We start from the raw sequence: 23,133 nt of genomic DNA, 5'->3' as shown, positions 1-23,133 counted from the left end.
GTCTCATCAGAATCAGGTTTGTGGAATGGTTTGTTTTAGCTCTGTCCTCCTGTGTCTTCTTGCTGATGAAAATTCTGCCCCAAGGCTGCAATTTGTCACAGGAGTGTGTGGAGCTGTCCCCACATGCTAGCCTTAAAGGGGACTATAACACCACAAGCGGCAACTTCAATTCCTTGCCAAAGAGCAGCTTCCAGGAGCAATTTTTTCTTGGGATCATTTTATTTGTTTGTTTATTCTACCATATGTTTTTCAAAGAGGTTTTCGTGGGGTGGGGGGGAATAGGAAACATATACCGTATTTTCCACTCTATAAGACACACCAGACCATAAGATGCACCTAGTTTTTGGAAGAGGAAAACAAGAAAAAAAATATTCTGAATCCCATAAGCCAGGAAAGCAAGCGGGATCGCTGCGCAGCGATCCTGCTTGCTGTCCTGGCTTATGGGATAGCCGCGCACAGCCTCTCCCAGGCAAGGGGAGCCTTCATCCCTTTAAAGAGCACGCCTGCATTCGCTCCATAAGACGCACACACATTTCCCCTTACTTTTTAGGAGGGGAAAAGTGCGTCTTATAGAGCAAAAAATACAGTAGTATACAAAATTTAAAATATAGAGTAATAGATTATTAGTGCAAAATTCACGGTGCAAAGCCCTCATGAAATAAAGCTGTGTTAAGCTGGCTAGCATGGTGCTGCAAGAAGGAAATGGTTTGGATGTAACACTAAGCCTGCTAGCCTGTGGTTTGTTTCCAGCTCCAGGAACAAAGGAGCAAAGTGGGGACTGCTTCAGTCTTCAGGCAGCTCATGCACAAGCTAATTTTCCTAAGCATGGCTTAGGGTGACTATTACACCCAAGCATGGCCAGTGTGTGGCTTTATGAGTGTGTGGCTTCATCTTCGGCTGAAGGGCGCTATCCAAATTTCAATAATAATAATAATAATATCATCACATCCTGCAAAAACTGGCCACATAGTTTGGCCTTCCTTTTTGCACCTGGCAACTTGTAAAACCATTCTTTCTGCACTGCACAGTGTTGGCCACATGAGGTCCTCCTGCCTCAAGCTCTACAACAAGTAGTGCCCAAATGCTTAAGAAGTGGCCGTTGTGTGCAGACGACGGCGCTCTTTTCTGTTGGCACGTCAAGCCACGTATGACTGAAAAGCACTTTTATGGGGGGGGGCGTGGGGAAACAAGGGCAGGTATGCCTGGGAGAGGAGAAAGTATTAAAACCGCTTTCCAGGTTGTGTTTTCAAACGTGGCATGGTCAATCATTAACAGCAGTGAAAGGGCTCTGCTGTAAAGTAGTCATAGAAATTATCTGGATTAGCATTACAGATTTTTTTTTAAAAAAAAATAATAAAATCCTCACGTACCCTGATGCATTTCAGCAAACTCCTCCCCCTTTTCCAGTGCGTTCTCCTCTTGGGAACGGACGTCTTTCGGGTGACGCACGGTGGATGCTTCTTAGCGCTGCTTGCTTAGCAAGATCATGCTGGCTGCTGAGTGCTTCCCGGTGATGCAAGAGGGTCAAAGCAATTAACCCCTCGTGAGCTCCTTCCACCTGCTTTTATGCACCTCTTTGTGCGAGGAAGAATGGCCAGCATCATGGCCAGTGGCTTTAGAAAACGTTGGGGAATGTCCCTCTATGTTTTATTTTGTTCCTCTCTTTTTCAAGGATGAAACCTGCAAGCAGCAGCAATGACGTGGCCATGGACACCTTAGATTTTGATCGCATGAAACAAGTGAGTTGGGAGTTTTGCACACAGAAATAATAATAATAATAATAATAATAATAATAATAATAATAATAATAATAATTTATTTATACCCCGCTCATCTGGCTGAGTTTCCCCAGCCACTCTGGGCGGCTTCCAATCGAGTGTTAAAAACAATACAGCATTAAATATTACAAACTTCCCTAAACAGGGCTGCCTTCAGATGTCTTTTAAAGATAAGATAGCTGCTTATTTCCTTCACATCTGAAGGGAGGGCGTTCCACGGGGCGGGCGCCACTACCAAGAAGGCCCTCTGTCTGGTTCCCTGTAACCTCACTTCTCGCAGTGAGGGAACCGCCAGAAGGCCCTCGGCGCTGGATCTGGTTGCAGATAAGAGCAGTTTTTCATTTATTCTTTGGGTTACAGCTTCTTGCTGTAAATAAGAACATAGGAAGTAGCCTTGTTATACCAGGTTAGGCCTATTGCCCAGTACAGTGGTACCTCGGTTTAAGAACAGCCCTGTTTATGAACAATCGGTTTACGAAATCCGCAAAACTGGAAGTAGTGTCCCGGTTTGCGAACTTTACCTTGGTCTAAGAACGGAAGCCGAACAGTGGAAGGGCACTGGTGGCAGGAGGCCTCATTAGGGAAAGGGCGCCTCGGTTTAAGAACGATTTCAGTTTAAGAATGGACTTCCGGAACGGATTAAGTTCGTAAACTGAGGTACCACTGTATTGGCGACTCTTATCGGCAACAGTTCTGTGTAATCCTGGGCAGACATAGAACCTGCAGCCTTACCCCAAAGTTTATGATAGGTGCTATGCCAACACTTTCACCATAATAAACTGGAAAACAAATACACGTCCACACATGGCTGCTTCAAAGTCAGTGACTGATAAAAACAATTCTGCATCTCATGCAAGCGATCTCATGCAACATAGAAGAAGGAGGAGTTTAGATTTGATATCCCGCCTTTCACTCCCTTTAAGGAGTCTCAAAGCGGCTAACATTCTCCTTTCCCCTCCTCCCCCACAACAAACACTCTGTGAGGTGAGTGGGGCTGAGAGACTTCAGAGAAGTGTGACTGGCCCAAGGTCACCCAGCAGCTGCATGTGGAGGAGCGGAGACGCGAACCCGATTCACCAGATTACGAGTCCACCGCTCTTAACCACTACACCACACTGGCTGTCATAGGGACCAGTTAAGTGCTTTGTTAGGAGAAGTTCCATTTATACCAATGCAAAGGACCTACCTTTCTTTCTTTCTTTCTTTCTTTCTTTCTTTCTTTCTTTCTTTCAGAGGACATTTTAATTTTTTAACTTTTTCTTGTCTTTCAAGGAAATATTGGAGGAAGTTGTAAAAGAATTACACAAAGTAAAAGAAGAGATAATCGATGGTAAGAAGCGAGGAGGGGTGGTTAGGCATGAAATGCATTTCTCGCATTGGCCAAGGGTGGAATTGCAGAGTTGGAAGGTACCTCAAAGGTCACCTAACCCAGTGCAGGAAGCCCATTGCTACAGCCTCCCTAATAGGTGCCCATCCATCCTCTGCTTACAAACTTGCCCATCACTTTCTGAGAGTCCACCTCCACCTGAGGTTGTCTGTTTCACCGTTCAACTGCTTGACCAGTAATCCAGGTGCGTGAGCATTATAGAACTGTAGAATTGGAAGGGGACCCTGAGGACCATCTAGTCCAGGAGTCGGCAACCTAAGGCCCATGGGCCCCCGCCGCCCGCTTGTTCAGCTCCCGTGCGCCATGCTGAACCAGCGCGGAGCAGGGACCGCCTTCCGTGATGCTGGGCAGCTTCCCATTGGCTGCAGGAAGCTCCTGCAACCAATGGGAAGCTGTGCATGCCTCCTCCACGCTGGAAGGAGTGTTGGCGCATGTGTGTGTGCGCTCTGGCGCACTGCGGCGTCTGCAGGACCATGAACTGGCCCAAGCAACAAAAACTTTGCCAAGCCCTGATCTAGTCCAAGCCCTTGCAATGTAAGAATATTCAGCTTCCCCATACAGGGATCGAACCTGCCACCTTGGCGTTATCAGTACCACGCACTAACCAACTGAGCTATCAAACTCTCTAGTGTGCTGAGATGCCTTTGCTTAAACATGGAGTGTATGTATAAGACACATTGATAATTTCTTTTATTGCATGACGCTCAAGCCAGCCCGTTCACCTTCCCGCATCCAGTCCTGGGAACTGGGAGTGTGGGTGAAAACACTGCGAATTACCTCTTAGGACAGGCATAGCCAACATGGTGCCCTCTGGTTGCTGTGGATGACAACTCCAACATCCCTGACCGTCGGCTATATTGGCTGAGGATGATGGGATTTGTGGTCCGTATCCGAAGGGCGCCACGTTGACTACCCCTGTATCTGCAATTCCTAGCCCAGTACCCACAAAGAAATATTATTCCCATGGAGAAGGAAATACGATTAAGTCTCCCCAGAGAGACACCTGGAATAATCTTTTTTCTGCCACTCGGTCCTGAACGTTTGTGAATCCTGTGCCACAGAGAAAGGTCAGCAGAGCCTCATGTCTCAAAAAAATCCAGTTTTGCGCCCGTGTTTATATTTGCTCTCGCTGCCACATCAGCCCTGCCTTACACACACAACTGAACAGCCTTGCCTTGGCATCCTTCCAGGCCAACCCTTGCCGCTCGATATGTTGCTGAAGCCAGGGGTGGCTTACCTGCGACTCTCCCATCATCCCATCTGCTGTGAGCCGGATGTGGGCAGCCTGTGATGCTGTTGGACTCCATCTCCCATCAGCCCCTGCCAGGCAGCCAGGGCAGTGGTCAGAGGTGCTGGGAGTTTGTAGAGAATTGTAGAGTTCGAAGGGATATACCCCCAAGGGTCATCTAGTCCAACCCCCTGGCAATGCAGAGCCGTGGTCCGGCAACATCTGGAGGGGCCACAGGTAAGGCAGCCCTGAAGCAAGCAGCAAGGGAAGGATGGTGTAGATACTGCCTTCATACATTTAAAGCAAAACACACACCCAAAACGAATAGCTGGAACTGTAGTTTAAGGGTGCTGGGAATTGTAGCTCTGTTGGGGTTAAGCTGCAGCTCCCAAGGTGCTTCAAGCATATGGTGTGTGGATCTGTACCGTCCTTCTCTTGCTGCTGCTGCTGCCACCACCGCATTTGTAATCTTAACCACTTCCCAAAATATAGTCAGTGGTCTTTAGCTTAGGTGTGAAGCTATGACGGTATAGTGCCTTGACCGTAAGCTCTGGCTTATTCCCTTTTTTTATTGTTTCCTCTTTTTTCCAGCCATCAGGCAAGAGTTGAGTAGAATCAGCACGACATAATGGCCATGGAACCATCTAGAAGCCACATAGGATGTGAAAGGCAACTGGATCGTGTCTGAGCATCCCAAGACCATGCAAGATGGTGAAAGAGGACACCTGGCTCTGTCTTTTGTTCTTAAATCCTTTTTATTAGCAGACTCAGCAGACTTTGAGGCTTGCTGCTGCCTTGGATTTGCTTCATTTAAAAAGAGAGAGAGAAGTCTTAAAATCTTAAAAAAAGAAAATATTAAAATTTAAATTTCTGGATTTTTTAAAATTTCATCTGACAATGCACATCAGAGTTGGTCAGCCTTTTTTGTATTTTGTATTTGCTTATTTAAATGTATGACTTTTTTTTTAGTATATAGTAGGTAAGGAAACATGTGAACCATTCGCTTTTACTAGATGACTTCAGAGTAATTTTACTGGTAGACTGCAATGTAAATGAAGACCTTTTTTTTTTTTTTGCCAACAAAACCTTATTTGTGGCATCACCTGAAGAGGCCGAACGATGCCCAGCTGTCAGACAGCAAGTCCCTGGTCTCAGAGCTATCACAATATTACAGCGGTACATCATTGCTTCACAGTATCTGTGTTCATATTGGTAATAAACTGTTCATTGTCCATGTGGCATTGCTTGGCTTTTCTTTCATCCCTCTGCAGCACACTTTGTGCTTCTTAGCAAAATCAGGGGTAACCGTACCCTGGAACTAATCTGGCTCCCCCAGAGCATTTTGTTTCTGGTCCCTGGTGGTGCTAGAAAAATGGGGTGTTGTAAGAAGTACACTTGTTTACACTTTGATGTTGCGATGGCCCAAACTGACCATGCAAGGAACTTTACTAACCCTGCTGCCTCCCATCACCTAAGCAAAGTACCATCATAATCATCACAAACTGGAAGATCCACATTATAAATGGCATATATGCCGTGTGGTCTCTGAAACCACCCCTACTTTGTGTAGAAACAGCCCTATGCACCACTAAGGGCCTTGTTGCTGGTGTCACCTCTGGGGGCTTCCCAACAATCAATGACCCATGATGGGGCCTTTTCAGTGGTAGTTCCCCATTTGTGGAATGTTTCCCAAACTTGGGCCTCCAACTGTTTGTGGACTACAACTCCCATCGTCGCTAGTTGGCAGGACCGGTGGTCACAGATGATGGGAACTGTAGTCCAAAAAGAGCTGGAGTTTGGGAAACCCTGATTTAATCCAACCCTCTGCAATGCAGGACTCTTTTGCCCAGCATGGGGCTCAAACCCACAACCCTGAGATTAAGAGCCTTATGCTCTACTGAGCTGTCCCTGCTTGATAATTACAATGATCCCCAGGACTGCTGGAGTCTGTGTTATCCAGGGGGACGATCATATGATGCATCTTCAATCTTTTCCCATATATTTGCATGGTGGTAGCACTCCCTGTTGCAACCCACCTTGGATCAGACTGTGACCCACTAGTGAGTCCTGGTTCTGCCACTGTTGTCCTTGGACATGCTCCCCTAACTCTCCAGTCCTTTCCGGAGGGGCAGGCAGAGAACATGAGGTCTCTGAAGAGAAACATTTTGATCCTGATATTCTAGCATCTTCAGGGGCTGGCAGAAGAGCGGGAGACTTCTCAGCTGGACGGCTACTCTTGTGCGTCTGTCCAGATGTCTCCCTGTTTGTTGTGAGAAGGAAACTGTCTCACCTCTCCATTGAAACAACCCTGGATTATAGATGTTGAGCTCACAGATCCCACTGTGCCTAACCATGTCTGATGAGCAATGTAGTTCAAAGCATCAGGAAACCAGGGTGAGCCAGGCTGTCAAACAGCCTAAGGTAAAGGTAAAGGGTCCCCTGACCATTAGGTCCAGTCGTTGCCGACTCTGGGGTTGCGGCGCTCATCTCGCTATATTGGCTGAGGGAGCCAGGGTACAGCTTCCGGGTCATATGGCCAGCATGACTAAGCCGCTTCTGGCAAACCAGAGCAGCGCACGAAAAATGCCGTTTACCTTCCCGCCAGAGTGGTACCTATTTATCTACTTGCACTTTGATGTGCTTTCGAACTGCTAGGTTGGCAGAAGCAGGGACTGAGCAACGGGAGCTCACCCCGTCACGGGGATTCGAACCACCAACCTTCTGATCAGCAAGTCCTAGGCTCTGTGGTTCAACCCACAGCGCCACCTGCGTCCCTATGTCAAACAGCCTAGTAGATAATAAAAGAAAAAGGTCTGTTAATTTTTTTTTTTAACTATATTATACATTTTCAGGTGCTTCCCACTGGCTTCATTGTAATATTTCTTCATATCGAAGTTACAAAAACTCCTTGGGTGTCAGAAACATAACATCAGCTCTTATGTGGTTACCGGGTACACTCTGTTCAGAGAACAGACTCGTTTATGTTTGTTTGGATGGGGGAAGTATACAGGGTGCAAAGCTCCGTTAAGCTTATAAAGGGGGAAAGGGCAGAGTCCGCAGCTATCGAGAGTCTGATGCCAGCTTGCATACTCTCTTCACCCTTGAATAAGGACCGATGGAGTCATCAAAAATGAAGTCCCAGAGAACTCGAACCCAAGACTGGTGCTGAGGCAGGGTGTCATAATATTCTGCTGCTATCTTCTTTACCTGCAAGAGCAAAAGAAAATTTTTACCCACTGTTCTTTTATCTGTGAAACATCTATCATAGAATGCATTTGGACATGAGGTTTCTAATGCTGCTTTAAAGTGGCAGTACCTGCTGTGTTATGAAACTCTGGCCTTTGACCAAGAGCGCCGTGTCACCCTAAATTTCATTCACACCAGTGAGTGTGGTGTGACATAACAGCTGACACTCGTGGATGTGTTGCCACCCTTTATGCACATGCGCACTTCCGTTCTCCCATGATTTACCCATTGAAACGGCAGGAAAGAACTGCATTCCAAAAAACCAAAAAACACCCCACCCTTGATTTTGACACATGCAAACCGAGCACAAAACTCCTGTGTTTTTCTGAGTTAGCAAGCTTGCAAGGTGGGTCGTCCCCCCGTCCCCCCCGGAAGCAGTTAACTTGGAAATGTGTGCTAAAATTCTGCAGTGGCTTTTACGTGGCATGACAGATGATATAAAAATGTTAAAATTGCCGTGTAAGAAAACGTCCAGAAAACAGAATAGAGTGCTGTCTGAATGCAGGCTAATAGAATTTATGCCAAGAGTAAACCCAATGAACAAATGAAAGCGACCCAGATTACTTTTGAGAGTGAAGAGATTTTTCATGGTTCATACATCTTGGAATTCAAATCCCATTGCAGTTGGTCGAGGGGAGAAGGGAAGAGGGAAGGAAAAAGTCCTGTTGAATCCCTCATCCTTTGGCCTCGAGGAGCTAGCAGGGCTCTGAATGTGGCAGAGCAAGAATCTCCTTCACACCATGGCAGCATTGCAATCTAACCTGAGCATTCATTTGACAGAACCGGGGCAGTCAGATAATTTAGATGATTAATTCTGTTTTCTAGACTGGGAATAGCCAGCTGGCAGCTTGAAGGCCTGTTGGCTGGCAGAAGCCCTACCAGTTTTAAGGTGTGCTAAGAAAAAATAAAATGCTTTTTTTAAGAAAGCTCCATTGTTTCTGTCTTTCCCAGTCCCAGCACAGATTTTTGACCTTCACTTGACAGCTTCCAAGTTAAAATGTAAGCCAAAGTTGCAGGAATCTGTGACTGTCCAGGTAGGACATAATGCAGCTTGCTGGATTTGTACTGTGCTTTCTTGCCGATCCGGAACGTGGGTGGCGCTGTGGGTTAAACCACAGAGCCTAGGACTTGCTGATCAGAAGGTCAGCAGTTCGAATCCCCGTGACGGGGTGAGCTCCCGTTGCTCGGTCCCTGCTGCTGCCAACCTAGCAGTTCGAAAGCAAGTCAAAGTGCAAGTAGATAAATAGGTACCGCTCTGGCGGGAAGGTAAACAGCGTTTCCGTGCGCTGCTCTGGTTCGCCAGAAGCGGCTTAGTCATGCTGGCCACATGACCTGGAAGCTGTATGCTGGCTCCCTCGGCCAATAAAGCGAGATGAGCACTGCAACCCCAGAGTCGGTCAGGACTGGACCTAATGGTCAGCGGTCCCTTTACCTTTACCTTCTTGCTGATCCAGACCTAGGACAGCCTGCCCCAGACTGCAACTTCCATCAGTCCCATCTGCCATGGGCCTTGTCTTCCACACTCCCCCCTCCTTGTCCCATGCTTCATAGCAATGGAGCAAACATCTGCAGGAAGCCCAGTTGTTGTTCACTCCAGTTCAGTGCTAAGCCATGGGTTTTCCTGGAGGAAAGCAGCAGGGCAAACTGAAGTGTGCCTGAGCCCATGGCGGGTGAGTCAGAGAGGATGGGAGTTCTAGGCCAAAACATCTGGTGGGCGCCAGGTTGAGAAAGGCTGCCCCACGTGTAACCGCAGTTGGGAGCAGTTGCACACCACCCGCCAGCCCCATGGCTAATTCTGTGAGCAAGCAGACAGAAAGTGGGAAGAGCAGATCAGAAAGTCCCAGGTTTGATCCCCGGCTTCTCCAGGTAGGTGGTGGGAGAGTTCCCTGCCTGGAAACCTGGATAGCTGCTGCCAGTCAGTGTAGACAGCACTGAGCAGACTAAGGCAAGCTCCCTGTTGCAGGCAGGTCGATGGGTCAGTCTAGCAATGGCTGCTGCCATTGGATTGGAACAACCCTTAGCAGAAGTATGGCTCCGAATAGAAGATGCAGTGGATGGTCACATACGCTCCTAGATGCTTTCTGGATAAGCTTCCACATAATTAGATGCAATCCTAGAAGTTTGGGGAAGCTATGACGGTCTCCAGCTCCTGTCAGCCCCAGCCGGTGTGGCCAATGGCCAAGGACGAGGGGCAGTCCACAGATGCCCCATTCTGCACTGCTACACAAGTGTCAGTGTGATTCAGGATCCGTTCCGGTTTTGGATGGTTGGTTAAGAGTGAAATTGGGAGGAATGAACCGCGCAGAAACAGGGAGGGGGGGCGTTTATAGCAGGAAAGGTGTAGAGAACTCAAACAGTGGGCCGGATCTTCCTTCCTGCCAAGTCCCTGTGGGCCAACTTTGAAAGCTGGATAGGTCCCATCTACCTGCTCCTCACCTGATACCAGGTGATAACTTCAAAGGAGAGAGGTCTGGGGCTGGCTTTCTGCATCCATCAGAGGACTGGCACAGAGAGCCTTCCCTTCTGAAGTCCATTGGTAAGACATTTGAAAACTATGGAGCGTCACAGAGGCAAAACCATGTACAACAATAACAAGAAGCTTCCTTTCCTTTTGTCACCTTAACAGTCAATGATATACATTTGCCACCCAATTACTACATTTCATAAAATCACAGAATTGTAGAGTTGGAAGGGACCACGAGGGTCGACTAGTCCAGGCCCTGCAAAGCAGGAATCCTTTGCCCAACGTTGGGGTCAAAACCACAACCCTGAGATTAGGAGTGTCATGTTCTATCAACGGAGCTATCTCAGTGCCCCATCAGGAACAAGCAGGAAGCAGACCATGCCAAGGAAACAGTGATACGGCTATTACTGGCTTCGAACAGGTTATAAAGCTTGTTCTGGAACTCTGCAATTAAGAAAAATCACTGGGATGGCAGAATTCGACTTGTCTATCTACATTTGTGTGCAGCGACTGTCATTGCACAAGCCAGTTGATTTGTCACTGCGGAAAGGCACTCATTTAATAAGTTACTTATTTGTCCCCAGGGCAATAACCTGCCTGAAAGTATGACAAGCCCTATTGTATTGCTTGGGGGGGTGGGGGGGAGCCGATCGCACCACATTCCACAAAGTAGCTGATAAGACTGGGCTCTGTTGGGAATATGTGCGCAGGAAAAGGGAAGGGAACAGCTTCTGAGCTAAAGAATTGAACGCACGACTGCAGTTCATATACCTGGATTTGTGTCTTTTTAAACATACATCAGGGGGGCTGCGTGTCAACTGGGACCACGGCACATGGGGATGACAGGTTACTTTTTTTTATTTAAAAAAAAAATCTTTCCTCCTGTATCGCGGTCCCAATGAAAATCTCCTTTCCCAAAGCAGTTTTTCTTGCAGATATTAGCTTTTGGGTGTAGGGTACATAATGCAAGCCACAGAACTCCCTGCATGCCACAGAACTGGGTGTGTGCGTGTGTATGTCCAACTAAGTTAAGAATCAAAATCAGTCGTGCTCACATATTTGCATGAGTCTATTGAATGAGTTGAACTAACATTGGATCAGTAGCCCTCTTATAACAAAAGCCAGCTACCTAAAAAAAACCACCTTGCTGTGCTTATGGGGGAAGCATTGGTCACACTAAAGTCTGTGTTTGTTTTTCCTTTTCCTTTTCCCCTCCTCAACTGCCGTTTAAACAGACGCAGAAACAAAATGGAACACTGCTACACAGACATAAAAGAAGCATGAGCATGCATTTGACCATTCATCCACCTTGACCCTTAGTCTGTTACAGCAAGTGTTGCTCAACCACGTTTTCTTTCCCAGCCTATTCTTTTTATCCACTTTTTCCACAACATGCAAAATCTTATAAACCTCCATCATGTCACCTCTTGTTTGCTTTGCAACCTTTCTCCTTAGGGGAGTTGCGCTTTTCTGGACCCTGATGATAAATGACACTTAACTGGTTACAGGCTGTTACTGTTTTGCTGTGCTTTTATTTCACGAACGTGTGCTTATATATACTACTAAACTTAATAAAAAAGATCTGGGAAAAAGCAGCACAGAGTGTCTTGAGGTTGCATCTATTTGCCAGTACAGTGGTACCTCGGGTTACGTATGCTTCAGGTTACATATGCTTCAGGTTACAGACTCCGCTAACCCAGAAATAGTACCCCGGGTTAAGAACTTTGCTTCAGGATGAGAACAGAAATTGTGCGACAGCGGCAGTGGGAGGCCCCATTAGCTAAAGTGGTACCTCATGTTAAGAACAGTTTCAAGTTAAGAACGGACCTCCAGAACAAATTAAGTTCTTAATCCGAGGTACTACTGTACAGTGGTACCTCTGGTTGCGAACGGGATCTGTTCCGGAGGCCCATTCGCAACATGAAAAGAACGCAACCCGCAGCAGCGCGTCTGCGCACGCGCAGGTCGCGATTCGCCGCTTCTGCACATGCACGTGACGTCATTTTGTGCCTCTGCACATGCGCAAGCGTCGAAACCCAGAAGTAACCCTTTCCAGTACTTCTGGGTCACCGCAGGACATAACCTAAAAGAACGTAACATGAAGAGGACGTAAAATGAGGTATGACTGTAGTAACATAAAGGTAAAGGTAAAGGGAGCCCTGACCATTAGGTCCAGTCACGAACAACTCTGGGCTCATCTCGCTCTATAGGCCAAGGGAGCCGGCGTTTGTCCGCAGACAGCTTCTGGGTCATGTGGCCATCATGACTAAACCGCTTCTGGCAAACCGGAGCAGTGCACGGAAACGCCGTTTACCTTCCTGCCAGAGCAGTACCTATTTATCTACTTGCACTTTTTGGCGTGCTTTTGAACTGCTAGGTTGGCAGGAGCTGGGACTGAGCAATGAGAGCTCACCCCAACACAGGGATTTGAACTGCCGATTGGCAAGTCCTAGGCCTATAATTCTCCTCACTGCCCTCAGATTCCTATGAAAGCATCTTTCCTAAGGCCTAGAAGGTATTATTTTCATCTAGAGTAGTGTTTTCCAAACTCAGTTCTTCAGGTGGTTTTGGACTACAATCGCCCTGTATCGGGAAGTTTTTGATGTTTGAGGTTTTATTATGTTTTTATATGTGCTGTAAGCCGCCCAGAGTAGCTGCTATCATCATCACCATCCCACCATCTCTAACCAATCGTTTTGCTAACTAGGGAAGATGGGAGTTATAGTCCAAAAACAGCTGGAGACCCAAGTTTGGGAAATGCTGATCTAGAGCATCTTTGGTGCTTGGGGTTAAGCCAGCTACAAAATAGTGTCTGTCTAGCAATCTGCATTCACTTACCGTATTTTTTGCTCTATAAGACTCACTTTTTCCCTTCTAAAAAGTAAGGGGAAATGTGTGTGCGTCTTATGGAGCGAATGCAGGCTGCGCAGCTATCCCAGAAGCCAGAGCAGCAAGAGGGATTGCTGCTTTCGCTGCGCAGCGATCCCTCTTGTTGTTCTGACTTCTGAAATTCAGAATATTTTTTTTATTGTTTTCCTCCTCCAAAAACTAGGTGCGTCTTGTGGTCTGGTGCATCTTATAGAGCGAAAAATACGGTACTTTATGCTGTATATTTAAGTACCATTATTCCCACTGCATTCCCCCGAGCAGCGATGACATTAAGGTGCAGGTATGAGCAGGGAGGCTCCCAAACACAACAAGGCTGGCTTATTGCATTTTGAAGTTAATGCATGCTACTGTCTAAATAGATGCCTTCCTACCAGGTCGTTAAGTCCAGAGTCTAAAATTACCTAACTGCACCACCACCTCTAATTTCAGGATTCAGGAGCCACTTTTCTTTCATAAGCTGCATATGTAAACTAGCTTCACAACCTTTGGCTTGTCCAGATGTTGCTGAACCACAACTCCCATCATCCCTTGCCACTGGCCATGCTTGCTTGGAGCCGAAGGGTGTTGCATTTCAGCAACACCCAGAGAGCCAAACCTGTTTGCAAGGGTCAAAAACTCCAGAGCTTACCATTGGCAGCTTAGATCCAGGAACGCTGGGGAAATCATGGTGCTCCATATGATAGCCCACGTTAAAGGTGATCCAGTTGAGGGGTCCGTAGTAGGAATACGTTTCATAACCTTTCAGGAACATATAGTGTTCTGCTATGAAGTGCCCCGAAAAAGGGTGCAAGCCCATGCAAAGCAACGTCCCTGATATTAAATAAACAACAGGCTTCAAACCCCACAGGTAGTAGATGATCAAGTCAACAGAGAACTGGGCCAAAGCGTTAAGTATTTCCATCTGGGTAATTGTTTTGGGGTTGATGTAGAGCGGTCTCAAGGCATAGAAAAGGGGCTGGAAGACAAGCCAGATCACCTTCCGAAAGGGAGTGCAGAAGAACCAGCCCTCAAAGTCTGTGGGGATGTCCACATCCAACAAGTCTCCGCCAAGGTATCGGTGGTGGTCTATGTGGTACTTCTTGAAGGAGGCCGAGTAGGGGAGTCCAATGGGCAAGTTGGCAAAGACGGCAAACCACCGGTTCCACTTGATTTGCTTGTTGCCAAAGGCCACGTTGTGGGAGATGTCGTGGATGGCCAGGGTCATAGAGTGGTTGATGCAGCCCCCGAAAGCATAGGCCCAGAAGAAGATCCACTTCCAGGATAGGTCTCTCACAAGATAGCAGGCCAGAAGCTGGGTGAACACCATCCCCGTCACTATCCATTTCAAGTAGGGATCTGGCCCCATGAGAGACTTGATGGCTGGGTACTTAGCTAAGGAGGGGAAAAAACGTTAGGACAAATGTAGCCCAAACTGCCTGGCATCCAATCGTGGAATTGTGGTGCCAACTAGACAAATCCCTCTGCCCCTAATATCCATCAGGCTACCTACCCGACATAAACCAGGCCTCCACGAAGGTCTGGCCCACCCATTAGACAAGGTGAGGCGACTGCCTCAGGCGGTAGGATCCACAGAGGCAGCAGATCTGGCCTCCAAGGAATACATTGCCCGCTGCTGCCATCACGGTGGCAGCAATGGCTGTGGCGTATTCCTTGGAGGCTGGACTTCTTGTCTCCCCGGCAAATACCCCACCACCCTCCATTCTGCCAGTACAGCATCCTCACAGTGAATAGGAGCTGCTGGTCTCCTCCCACTCATAGGGAAGAAATGGTGGGGGCTGCCCTGCCTGGTATGGTTCGGAACAGGCCTCTTTCTCCCCAAGCTTCTGGTGAATGGTGGCTAAGCAATGTTTTCAAACAGACAAGTGAATAGATGTTGACAGGATGGGGTGGGAAGGGGAGAATCCAGCAGCTCCTTTCCAGCTCCCCATCCCTTTGCAGCTCCCTGCATGGAAGGGGGACTGGTAGAAGAAGAATCCTGCAAGAATTAGAGACAGATGTGCAGCACAGTGGTGGGAATCAGAAAAGTTGTTGCCTGGACTCCCTCTAGTGGCATCCAATAATAGAGCAGTGGAGGAGAAAAGCCCACATAGCCAAGAACTCTCTGCACTTTTAATTCTCAGCATCAAGGTAGCCCTTCTATTTTTTCAATAAGCCTCCCTCTAGCTGGTTTTTCTGTCTCTTTGGCTGCCAGGACTGAAATGACACCATTCCATTCAGCTGCTGCCCCATCAAGTTCAGACCCTCCAAATGCCCCTATTTTCCAGGGACGTCTCTGATTTAGAGAAGCCATCCCAGTTTCTGATTTGACCCCGGAATGTCCCACTTTTCCTTAGGATGTCCCTCTTTTCACCAGGAGGGTATGGAGTTATCTGACCCCTGAGCCATCTGAAGGGAAGTTTTTTTAAAAATGTTTAATGTTTTATTATGTTTTTACATGTGTTGGAAGCCACCCAGAATGGCTGGGACAACCCAGTAAGATGTGTGGGGTATAAATAACAAAATAATCATTACAGAATGGGACGTCCTTATTGTCATCGGAGAAATGTTGGAGGGTATGCAAGTTACTATTAGTGCTGCTTTCCCTGGTCTAGACCTTCTCACAGGGTATATTGGCACCCAGAGTGCAGTCCCAGCATTAAAAAAACAAACACACAAAAAACACACATTTGTGGATTCTGAGTTTCTGAAGTGAAACCTGAATTGCAGGCTAGCTACACTTGCTGCAAATAAAATAATGGCCTAGTTTGTCATAAGGCAGGTTCTTGTGTCCCATGGAGGTTCTGTACAGCCAGCATGTTTTTATCTGCTATAATCACCTGAGGTCCTTCTCTGTCTGCCCCATCCATGGGAGGACCAGAGGGTGGGAACACGAAAAGGGGCCTTTTCAGTGGTGGTTCCCTGCTTGCAGAACACTTTCCCCAGGAAAACTTCTTGGTGCCATTGTTGCCTGCCTTCAGCTGCCAGGCAAAAACAAACCTATTTAGTCAGGTTTTGGGTTTCTAACTGAGAGGGTAGTGGGACTTTGCAGTGTTCAATTGGGGTAAAGGTAAAGGTAAAGGGACCCCTGACCATTAGGTCCAGTCGTGACTGACTCTGGAGTTGCGGTGCTCATCTCGCTTTACTGGCCGAGGGAGCTGGCGTACAGCTTCTGGGTCATGTGGCCAGCATGTCTAAGCCGCTTCTGGCAAACCAGAGCAGTGCATGGAAACGCCGTTTACCTTCCCGCCGGAGTGGTACCTATTTATCTACTTGCACTTTGACGTGCTTTTGAACTGCTAGGTTGGCAGGAGCAGGAACCAAGCAACGGGAGCTCACCCCGTCACAGGGAATCGAACCGCCAACCTACTGATTGGCAAGTCCTAGGCTCTGTGGTTTAACCCACAGTGCCACCCGCGTCCCTTCAGTTGGGGTAGGTAGGACTTATTTACTTTAGATATGCTTCCAGAGGAGTATCCTTCTGTTGAACTTGAGCAACCAGTGTCTGAGAGGCCGTGCCGTTAAACCTAATGAAATTAGTTGCCTCACATCCTCTGACCACTGATGCTGCATTTTTGCACACGCAATTCAAATGGTAGTGAAATCTTTAGTCAAATGGAGTCCCTTAAGAGAACAGGTGAGGGACCTTTGGGGCTCGGCTCTGCCCACAATGATAGCAGGAGATCAATGGGGCTTGACAGCACCACACCCTAGCAGGGCTTGCTTGCACAGAACCCTCTGTGGTGCTTTAAAGTGGAAAATCTCCTTACACAGGTGGGGCAGCTGTGGGGAGGCTGGGGGAAGTGGCCATGCAGGCTAAATTTGAACATTCAGTTTGGCTGGAGGTTTCCCATCCCTGCTTAAGAGAATAGTAGTTGGTTTTAATTATTCTTATTTCGAATGGTTTAAATCATTCTTTTTGTAAGAAGCTTTGAGGTTGTTGTTGTTGTTTACAATGAAACCTTATATAAATTCAAATAAATAAATAAAATGCCAAGTTTTCCAAGCCTTGATTTACAAAGGACATGCATCAGCCTGATTTTGGTTTTTTTTGTTTTTTCCTGACATTTCTGGTTCCCTCCCCCCCCCCATTTTTATTTTTTGTTTTGAAAAATTAATAATCATAAATAAGTAAGAATAAAAATGTGCACTCCACCACCGAGACCATTCCATTGCAACGATCCAACCTCCCAAAATTTCAACACCTCTTGCAAAGGTTTGACCCAGGGGTCAGCAACCCGCGGTTTCGGAGCCGCATGTGGCTCTTTTACACCTTTGCCGCGGCTCCGGGGCAGATACTAGCGAGGGGAGGAGGCGCATTGTGCGCCCCGACACTCCCCACTGTGGCGGGCGCTGTACTGGCTGTGACGTCGCATGGGGGCGGTGCGTGCGTTAGTCATGCACCGTCCCGACGTCACCTTCCCGTCCGCTGTCAGATCGCGGCTCCGGAGATATATTTGTTTTAAATGTCGCAATGGTTTTGCGGCTCCCAGTTTTCTTCTTCTTCGGAAACGGGTCCAAGTTGCTCTTTTTGTCTTAAAGGTGGCAGACCCCTGGTTTGATCCCTTTACATTGTAACAGTATAAATTCCTTCCATATCTCCTCAAAATCATTTCTCTTGCGTATTCCCTCTCTTACCTCAACGGCACAGAAATTACTGGGTTAAAGCTGACCGAAAGTCCAAAGGTAGCATTATTGTCAATTTACAACGGGGTGGAAAGTTTGCAGGCTATGAAGGATATGCTCACATATTTTATTGACAGCTGCATGAATCATGATAGCTAGGAAGTGGAAGGGGCAAGCAGAATATAAAATGGAAGAATGGTATAAAGAGGTGTGAGACATAGGTTATATGATAAATTAACATGAGCCTGATTCTGTTTTGGTAAATGACGCGGAACATATTTTTCCAAACATACTTTGGAAATGTCTGGCATGTCTAAAATATCTGTGTGTACTGCCCTCCCCCTTTTCTCCCACCTCCCCCCCCCATCTTATAATGCCTATGACAGCAACGTCTTACACCCAAAGCAGCTGACCTACAGGAAGGACTCTGTGAACTGAAAACAGAGATGTTATATGTAGCTTTGTTATCCATGAAACTCTTTCAATAAAAACACTTTTTTATAATAATCATAAAAATATATCTGTAGATATGTGCATGCGCACATACATGCATGTGCGTCTCTGCAGTGTGAAGTGGTCCTGTTTAGCCTTCTAGCCAGCCATGCCCTACTCCAGGATACTCCATTAGATTCCTCCACCCACCTGGTTTTCCATTTTCCCCAGCCAGGCAATCGTCAGTCAGTCTTCCTTGGCCACTGAAAATGGCCAATACTCATTAGGCTGTTTGGAGTGTGCATTTCATTTTCCAGCTGCCATCTGCCTGTATCTAAGAGAACGAGGGAGGTGCATTGATCTGACCTGCACCAGAACCAGGGGTGACCCCCCAAACCAGCTTGACGTAGTTTTTAGCACTTCCAAATTACCACTGCCGGGTGACATTTGATTGCAGGGGAGTTCATGATGCGAAGTCCACCTGGGAGAAAACCACGCTTAAGGCTCCTAATGTTAGCACTGCCTGGGCTCAGAGATATGTGCTAGCAGTTGTTGAGCCCAGCCTGTCTACTCTGACTGGCAGCACCTCTCCAAGCCCTCACAAACAGGACGGATCTAGGAACTAATAGCTGGGGAAACACAAAGATTTACAGAGTTTAAGAGGGAAATGCTAAGAGGGATGCCCCCAAAACAGCCCAACAAGGACAGTGACCTTGGAATGCTGACTGCAGGTGGGACATGAAAATGGAATAGAGCATCTTGGAACTGAGTATGGCTGGCAGACTGGAACTCGGAACATTCTGTCGCAGGTCCCAAGAGATTACCTGATGCAATCAAACGATGGGTGCAGCCTTAAAGGACGCATTCCTCATTTTTTGTTTTTGTATGTTGCTTTGAGTTTTCTTTCCTGGGGGAAAGCAACCAATAAATATAATAAGGTAAAGGTAAAGGGACCCCAGTCGTAGGTCCAGTCGTGGCCGACTCTGGGGTTGCGGTGCTTTATCTTGCTTTATTGGCCGAGGGAGCCGGCGTACAGCTTCCAGGTCATGTGGCCAGCATGACAAAGCCGCTTCTGGCGAACCAGAGCAGCGCACGGAAACACCATTTACCTTCCCACCGGAGCGGTACCTATTTATCTACTTGCACTTTGACGTGCTTTTGAACTGCTAGGTGGGCAGGAGCAGGGACCAAGCAATGGGAGCTCACCCCATCGCAGGGATTCGAACCTCCGACCTTTTGATCGGCAAGTCCTAGGCTCTGTGGTTTAACCCACAGCGCCACCCGCATCCCAATAAATATAATAAGCATAATAATTGCTCATTATTTAATTTCGCCAGCAGGGACACAGTCCATTTCATAGGAGCCAACTTCTGGGGCTGTGCTAAGTCATGTATTTGCTTATATAGGGCAGAAGTGACCTGGGTCCTCCCCCCAAATATTTTATTCAAGTTGGCACCCCTGATCCTGTACGTGGCAACTGAGAAGTAAGCCTCGCTGAGTCCAGTGGGGCTTACTCCCAGGTAAGGATTGCAGTGCAATGCGAATTAGGATGATATCTTTAAATCACCAAGGGCTGGTTTGAACCCAAGTCACCTCATTTCTAAAACTAGTCCCCTAGATACGGATCGCTGTACCGTAAACATGCAAAAAAGAGTTGAAAATGCAAAACTGGCCCTCGGGTTAGGACACAGCAGAATAAAATGGCCCCTGCCGGGGGGGGGCGGATAACAAAGTGTGTTTTGCATAGTGTACCATGTTGCAATTTCCCATGTCATGTTATGGGAACTGATAAAGGAAGGAAGGAAGGTATGGCAGAGGTTGGGCAATTTTTCACTGCACCCACAGGCTATAAGAAAAAAAAAAGGTACATCTATTTAGCTATGGGTGTGGTGCTGGCTGGGCAGGACTTTGAATAGCTACAGAACCTGACCTGAAGACTAAAGAAGTCAGGTGCAGTGATCAGATTAGGTCTGTGGCGAGAGCTGGACAGCTTTGAAGCAGTCACTGCCTCCCATGATAATCTGACTCATCAGCCAACTGAACTGTGTACAGGGTTCTACTCTGACCCTCCCTGGAGGAGGAAAGGTATGGGACACACAGATACATAGACACACACATATACATATGTGCGCACAACAAGAACAAAAAAAATTATGCCTCCATCCTTATTACATCTGAATGTTACCAGAACTGTTTCTCAGTAACCAAATTAGAGAAGTGGTTTCAGAGGCAACATTTTGTGCTTTCGGGGAACATTTTCAAAAAGGAGCGCTGGCTGTCAGAAACTGGATGGGGAGACTATGGGGAAATAGGGGGTGAGGGGGTGCACCCCAACCTGGGAATTTCCTTCCTTAGCTTTCCATGACAAGCAAGAATTATCCAGGTGAGTCCCCGTCCCCCGCCCGCCCATTGCGCACAAATGCATGAAGAGAAAAGGCTTCACCCGTGGGATTTCTGCTTGTCACACAGCAGGCCCTTTCCAGGGGGAAAGTTTGCAACCTGAAGCGTGGCAGAGGGGGGGGGGAAGAGAGAGACAGTTCGCTATGCCGTGTATTTCTGGATCTATAAGGAAATGCGAGAAAGAGAAGTGGAGAAGACGATGCAAACTGGACATGACAGGAAACGCTGCCTGCCTAAGGCGTCGTCGGAGCCAGGATTTGCCCCCATCAAAGCCCTCCTTTCCGCGCCAGGACCCTGGAACTGTTCGGAAAGCAACAGCCACGAAAAGAGAACCCGCAAGCATGTGCAGAGTTCATTATCTTCACACACAGCCAGCCCTCCGAGCAACACACATGGGTGTAGCCAGGATTTATGTGGGGTGGTGGTGGGCAGAACCGACGTATCTGAGAAGAGGTTGTTATACATTTTTATTTATCTACTTCATTTGGAGGGGGCAGCTTCCCCCCCTGTCCCCGGCCACCCCCACCCACCCTCCCCTGGGATTAAAAGGCAAAGCGATTTTGACAGAGGGCCTGATCCTGGCGGAGAATTAACCCCTAACGCCGTCCGTTTTTAGGAGGAAAGAGGTCTGGAGCAAGAAAGCAGAGGGTGGTGGGAAAACGAGGCGGGCAGTGACCTCCCAGGGGCATCCCGAGGATGGCTCACCTAAGATCTCTTTCTTGCGCTGCGTGTGAGGCTGCTCCGTGTAAACCCACTCGAAATCCTCGCGGGTAACCCTGTTGCCCATAGCTGCTGCCGCTGCCGCCGCTGCACCTGCCTGCTCGACGGCCAAGCGCGGGGGCTTTTATCTCCTCGGTCCACCCGAGGGGCGGGGCCAAGTGGCGGCTCCGTCCCCTTCGCCAACTCGCCTGCCTCGTTCGCCTCGTGGTGATGCGGGATAGAAGCGGCCGCGGAGTGGAGCGCGCTCGCTGCGCATCAGGCGCGCCACGAGGAGGAAGCTTATGCGCCACAAGCGGATTTGGGAAGCCTTAATAATAATAATAATAATAAAGGCTTTTTCACGATTTTCAGCTGGGAATGTGCTGCCAGAGGCGAGCTGGTATGCAATCTGCGGGCTTCCTGTAGCGCGCGCCTCCCTGAACTAGATACAACCTTTATTGCAAGCTTGATGGGATTTGCGCACTGCGCGCGCATGGATAGGATTGATGGATTGATTTTCGGTTATATTTGCCCTGCTTTTAAGCTTTTGCTTTTTGCATCTCGGTTGTCTGCGGATCTGGGGAATGTGCAATAATGACGTTAGCTTTTGAGAAGCCCCCCGGTGTGCATTGGTTAAAGGATCAGATGCTAAACGGGTGGGGGTGGGAGAGAATGTTGCAAGGAATCCTCTATTTGAAGTGTTTAGGGGCCTTGCGAAGGAGAAAGGTGGGGGAAGAACCAGATCTGCTGTGTTGTCTCGCCCATCTCTTCCCAGAAGTAATAAATAAATAAATAAATAATGAAAATAATAATAATAATAATAATAATAATAATAATAATAATAATAATAATAATAAATAATAATAATAATAATAATAATTATACCCCACCCATCTGGCTGGGTTTCCCCAGCCACTCTGGGCGGCTTTCAGCATATATAAAAACATTGTAAGAAATGCCAAAGCGTCATTTTGCTAGGCTTCTTCCATGATTTGAAAGCCATAAATGAAAAGAAAGTTACATCAAGTAAAAAATGAATAAGGTAAGCTGAGTCTGGCATCACTTTTTATGTTCAGTTAGGAATATGGAGAGCCAGTTATGCAGTATAGAGACCTGATTATACAATGTGGTAGAATAAATGTGTATGCAATGCCTTTCCCCGTTACAGATGATAAAATGTCCCTGCAGGAATCTGGCAGCAGATAAGGTTTAAAGTTTTTGACCTTTTAGTAGACAAACCTGTTCACATTTTCCCAACAGACGAGCAGCTAAAGGACCACCAAAGCCACAAAGACTACCCCAAAATTATTTTAGATTTTGATTATTATATGTTAATTCATTATATTTATTTTTATGTTTACATTTCTAAAATTTTGGAATGCCACTAAATAAAAGAACCTCTGGCATGTATACGTAGGCATGATTTAAGTTAGTCCTCAACATGTATAAGAATCACTTAAGGAACATAAATTATCAGGACTAAAATGTTGTGAGACACTTGCCTTCTGAGTCATGCTGGATTGCAACAGGTTGCAACAGGTTGTTGAAGATGAAAGCAATCTTTTCCTAAACGTTTTCAGGGAATTCTTATGTTCACTGGGGCATACTCTCAGGTAAATGGGGCTAGTATTGCGATCTGTGCTGACTCTACCTGCCCTTGGTTCGTATTCTGCCTACCATAGGCTAACGTGTCCTTTGCCTTATAAGCCCCAGCTGCCACAGGGAAGTGTGGATGCAGCGTTTTCCTGTGGATCAAAGAATCACAGTATTGTATAGTTGGATGGTACCCCAATGGTCTTCTAGTCCAGCCCCCCTTGCAATTCTGGAATCTCAACAGAAGCATCCATGATGGCCAGCCAACCTCTGCTTAAAGACCTCCAAGGAAGGAGAGTCCACAACCTCCTGAGGGAATCCGTTCCACTGTTGAATAGCTCTTACTGTCAGAAAGTTCTTCCTGAGGTTTAGTCGGAATCTCCTTTCATGTAACTTGAATCCATTGGTTTGGGTC

The 23,133-nt window shown here is 47.2% G+C and overlaps 2 protein-coding genes across 16 annotated transcripts in view; one reads left to right on the top strand and one right to left on the bottom strand.

The window, feature by feature from the left end:
* EVL (Enah/Vasp-like) overlaps positions 1 to 5,210 on the top strand; it is a 146,700-nt gene extending 141,490 nt beyond the window's left edge. For all 14 annotated transcript variants that reach the window (XM_053374126.1, XM_053373962.1, XM_053374778.1 and 11 more), the window contains 3 exons: positions 1,673 to 1,739; positions 3,051 to 3,108; positions 4,985 to 5,210. In XM_053374126.1, coding sequence (XP_053230101.1) covers positions 1,673 to 1,739; positions 3,051 to 3,108; positions 4,985 to 5,022 — 163 coding nt within the window. In that variant the 3' untranslated portion in view covers positions 5,023 to 5,210. The remainder of the gene's footprint in view (positions 1 to 1,672; positions 1,740 to 3,050; positions 3,109 to 4,984) is intronic.
* Positions 5,211 to 5,705: 495 nt separating this feature from the next.
* On the bottom strand, positions 5,706 to 21,261 carry DEGS2 (delta 4-desaturase, sphingolipid 2). Of its 2 annotated transcripts, XM_053375176.1 has the most exons (4): positions 21,132 to 21,219; positions 18,851 to 18,933; positions 13,621 to 14,363; positions 5,706 to 7,600 (listed from the first exon to the last, which is right to left on the bottom strand). In XM_053375176.1, the coding sequence occupies exons 3-4, from the start codon at positions 14,335 to 14,337 to the stop codon at positions 7,454 to 7,456; spliced, it is 864 nt and encodes a 287-aa protein (XP_053231151.1). In that variant the 5' UTR covers positions 14,338 to 14,363; positions 18,851 to 18,933; positions 21,132 to 21,219; the 3' UTR covers positions 5,706 to 7,453. The 2 variants fall into 2 exon arrangements, with proteins under 2 accessions (XP_053231151.1, XP_053231143.1); XM_053375168.1 differs by lacking the exon at positions 18,851 to 18,933 and having other exon boundaries at positions 21,132 to 21,261.
* Positions 21,262 to 23,133: the final 1,872 nt, after the last annotated feature.

The sequence above is a fragment of the Podarcis raffonei genome, chromosome 1 (genome assembly GCF_027172205.1).
Source record: "Podarcis raffonei isolate rPodRaf1 chromosome 1, rPodRaf1.pri, whole genome shotgun sequence".
NCBI lineage: Eukaryota > Metazoa > Chordata > Lepidosauria > Squamata > Lacertidae > Podarcis > Podarcis raffonei.
This window is presented reverse-complemented; position numbering and strand designations above follow the sequence as displayed.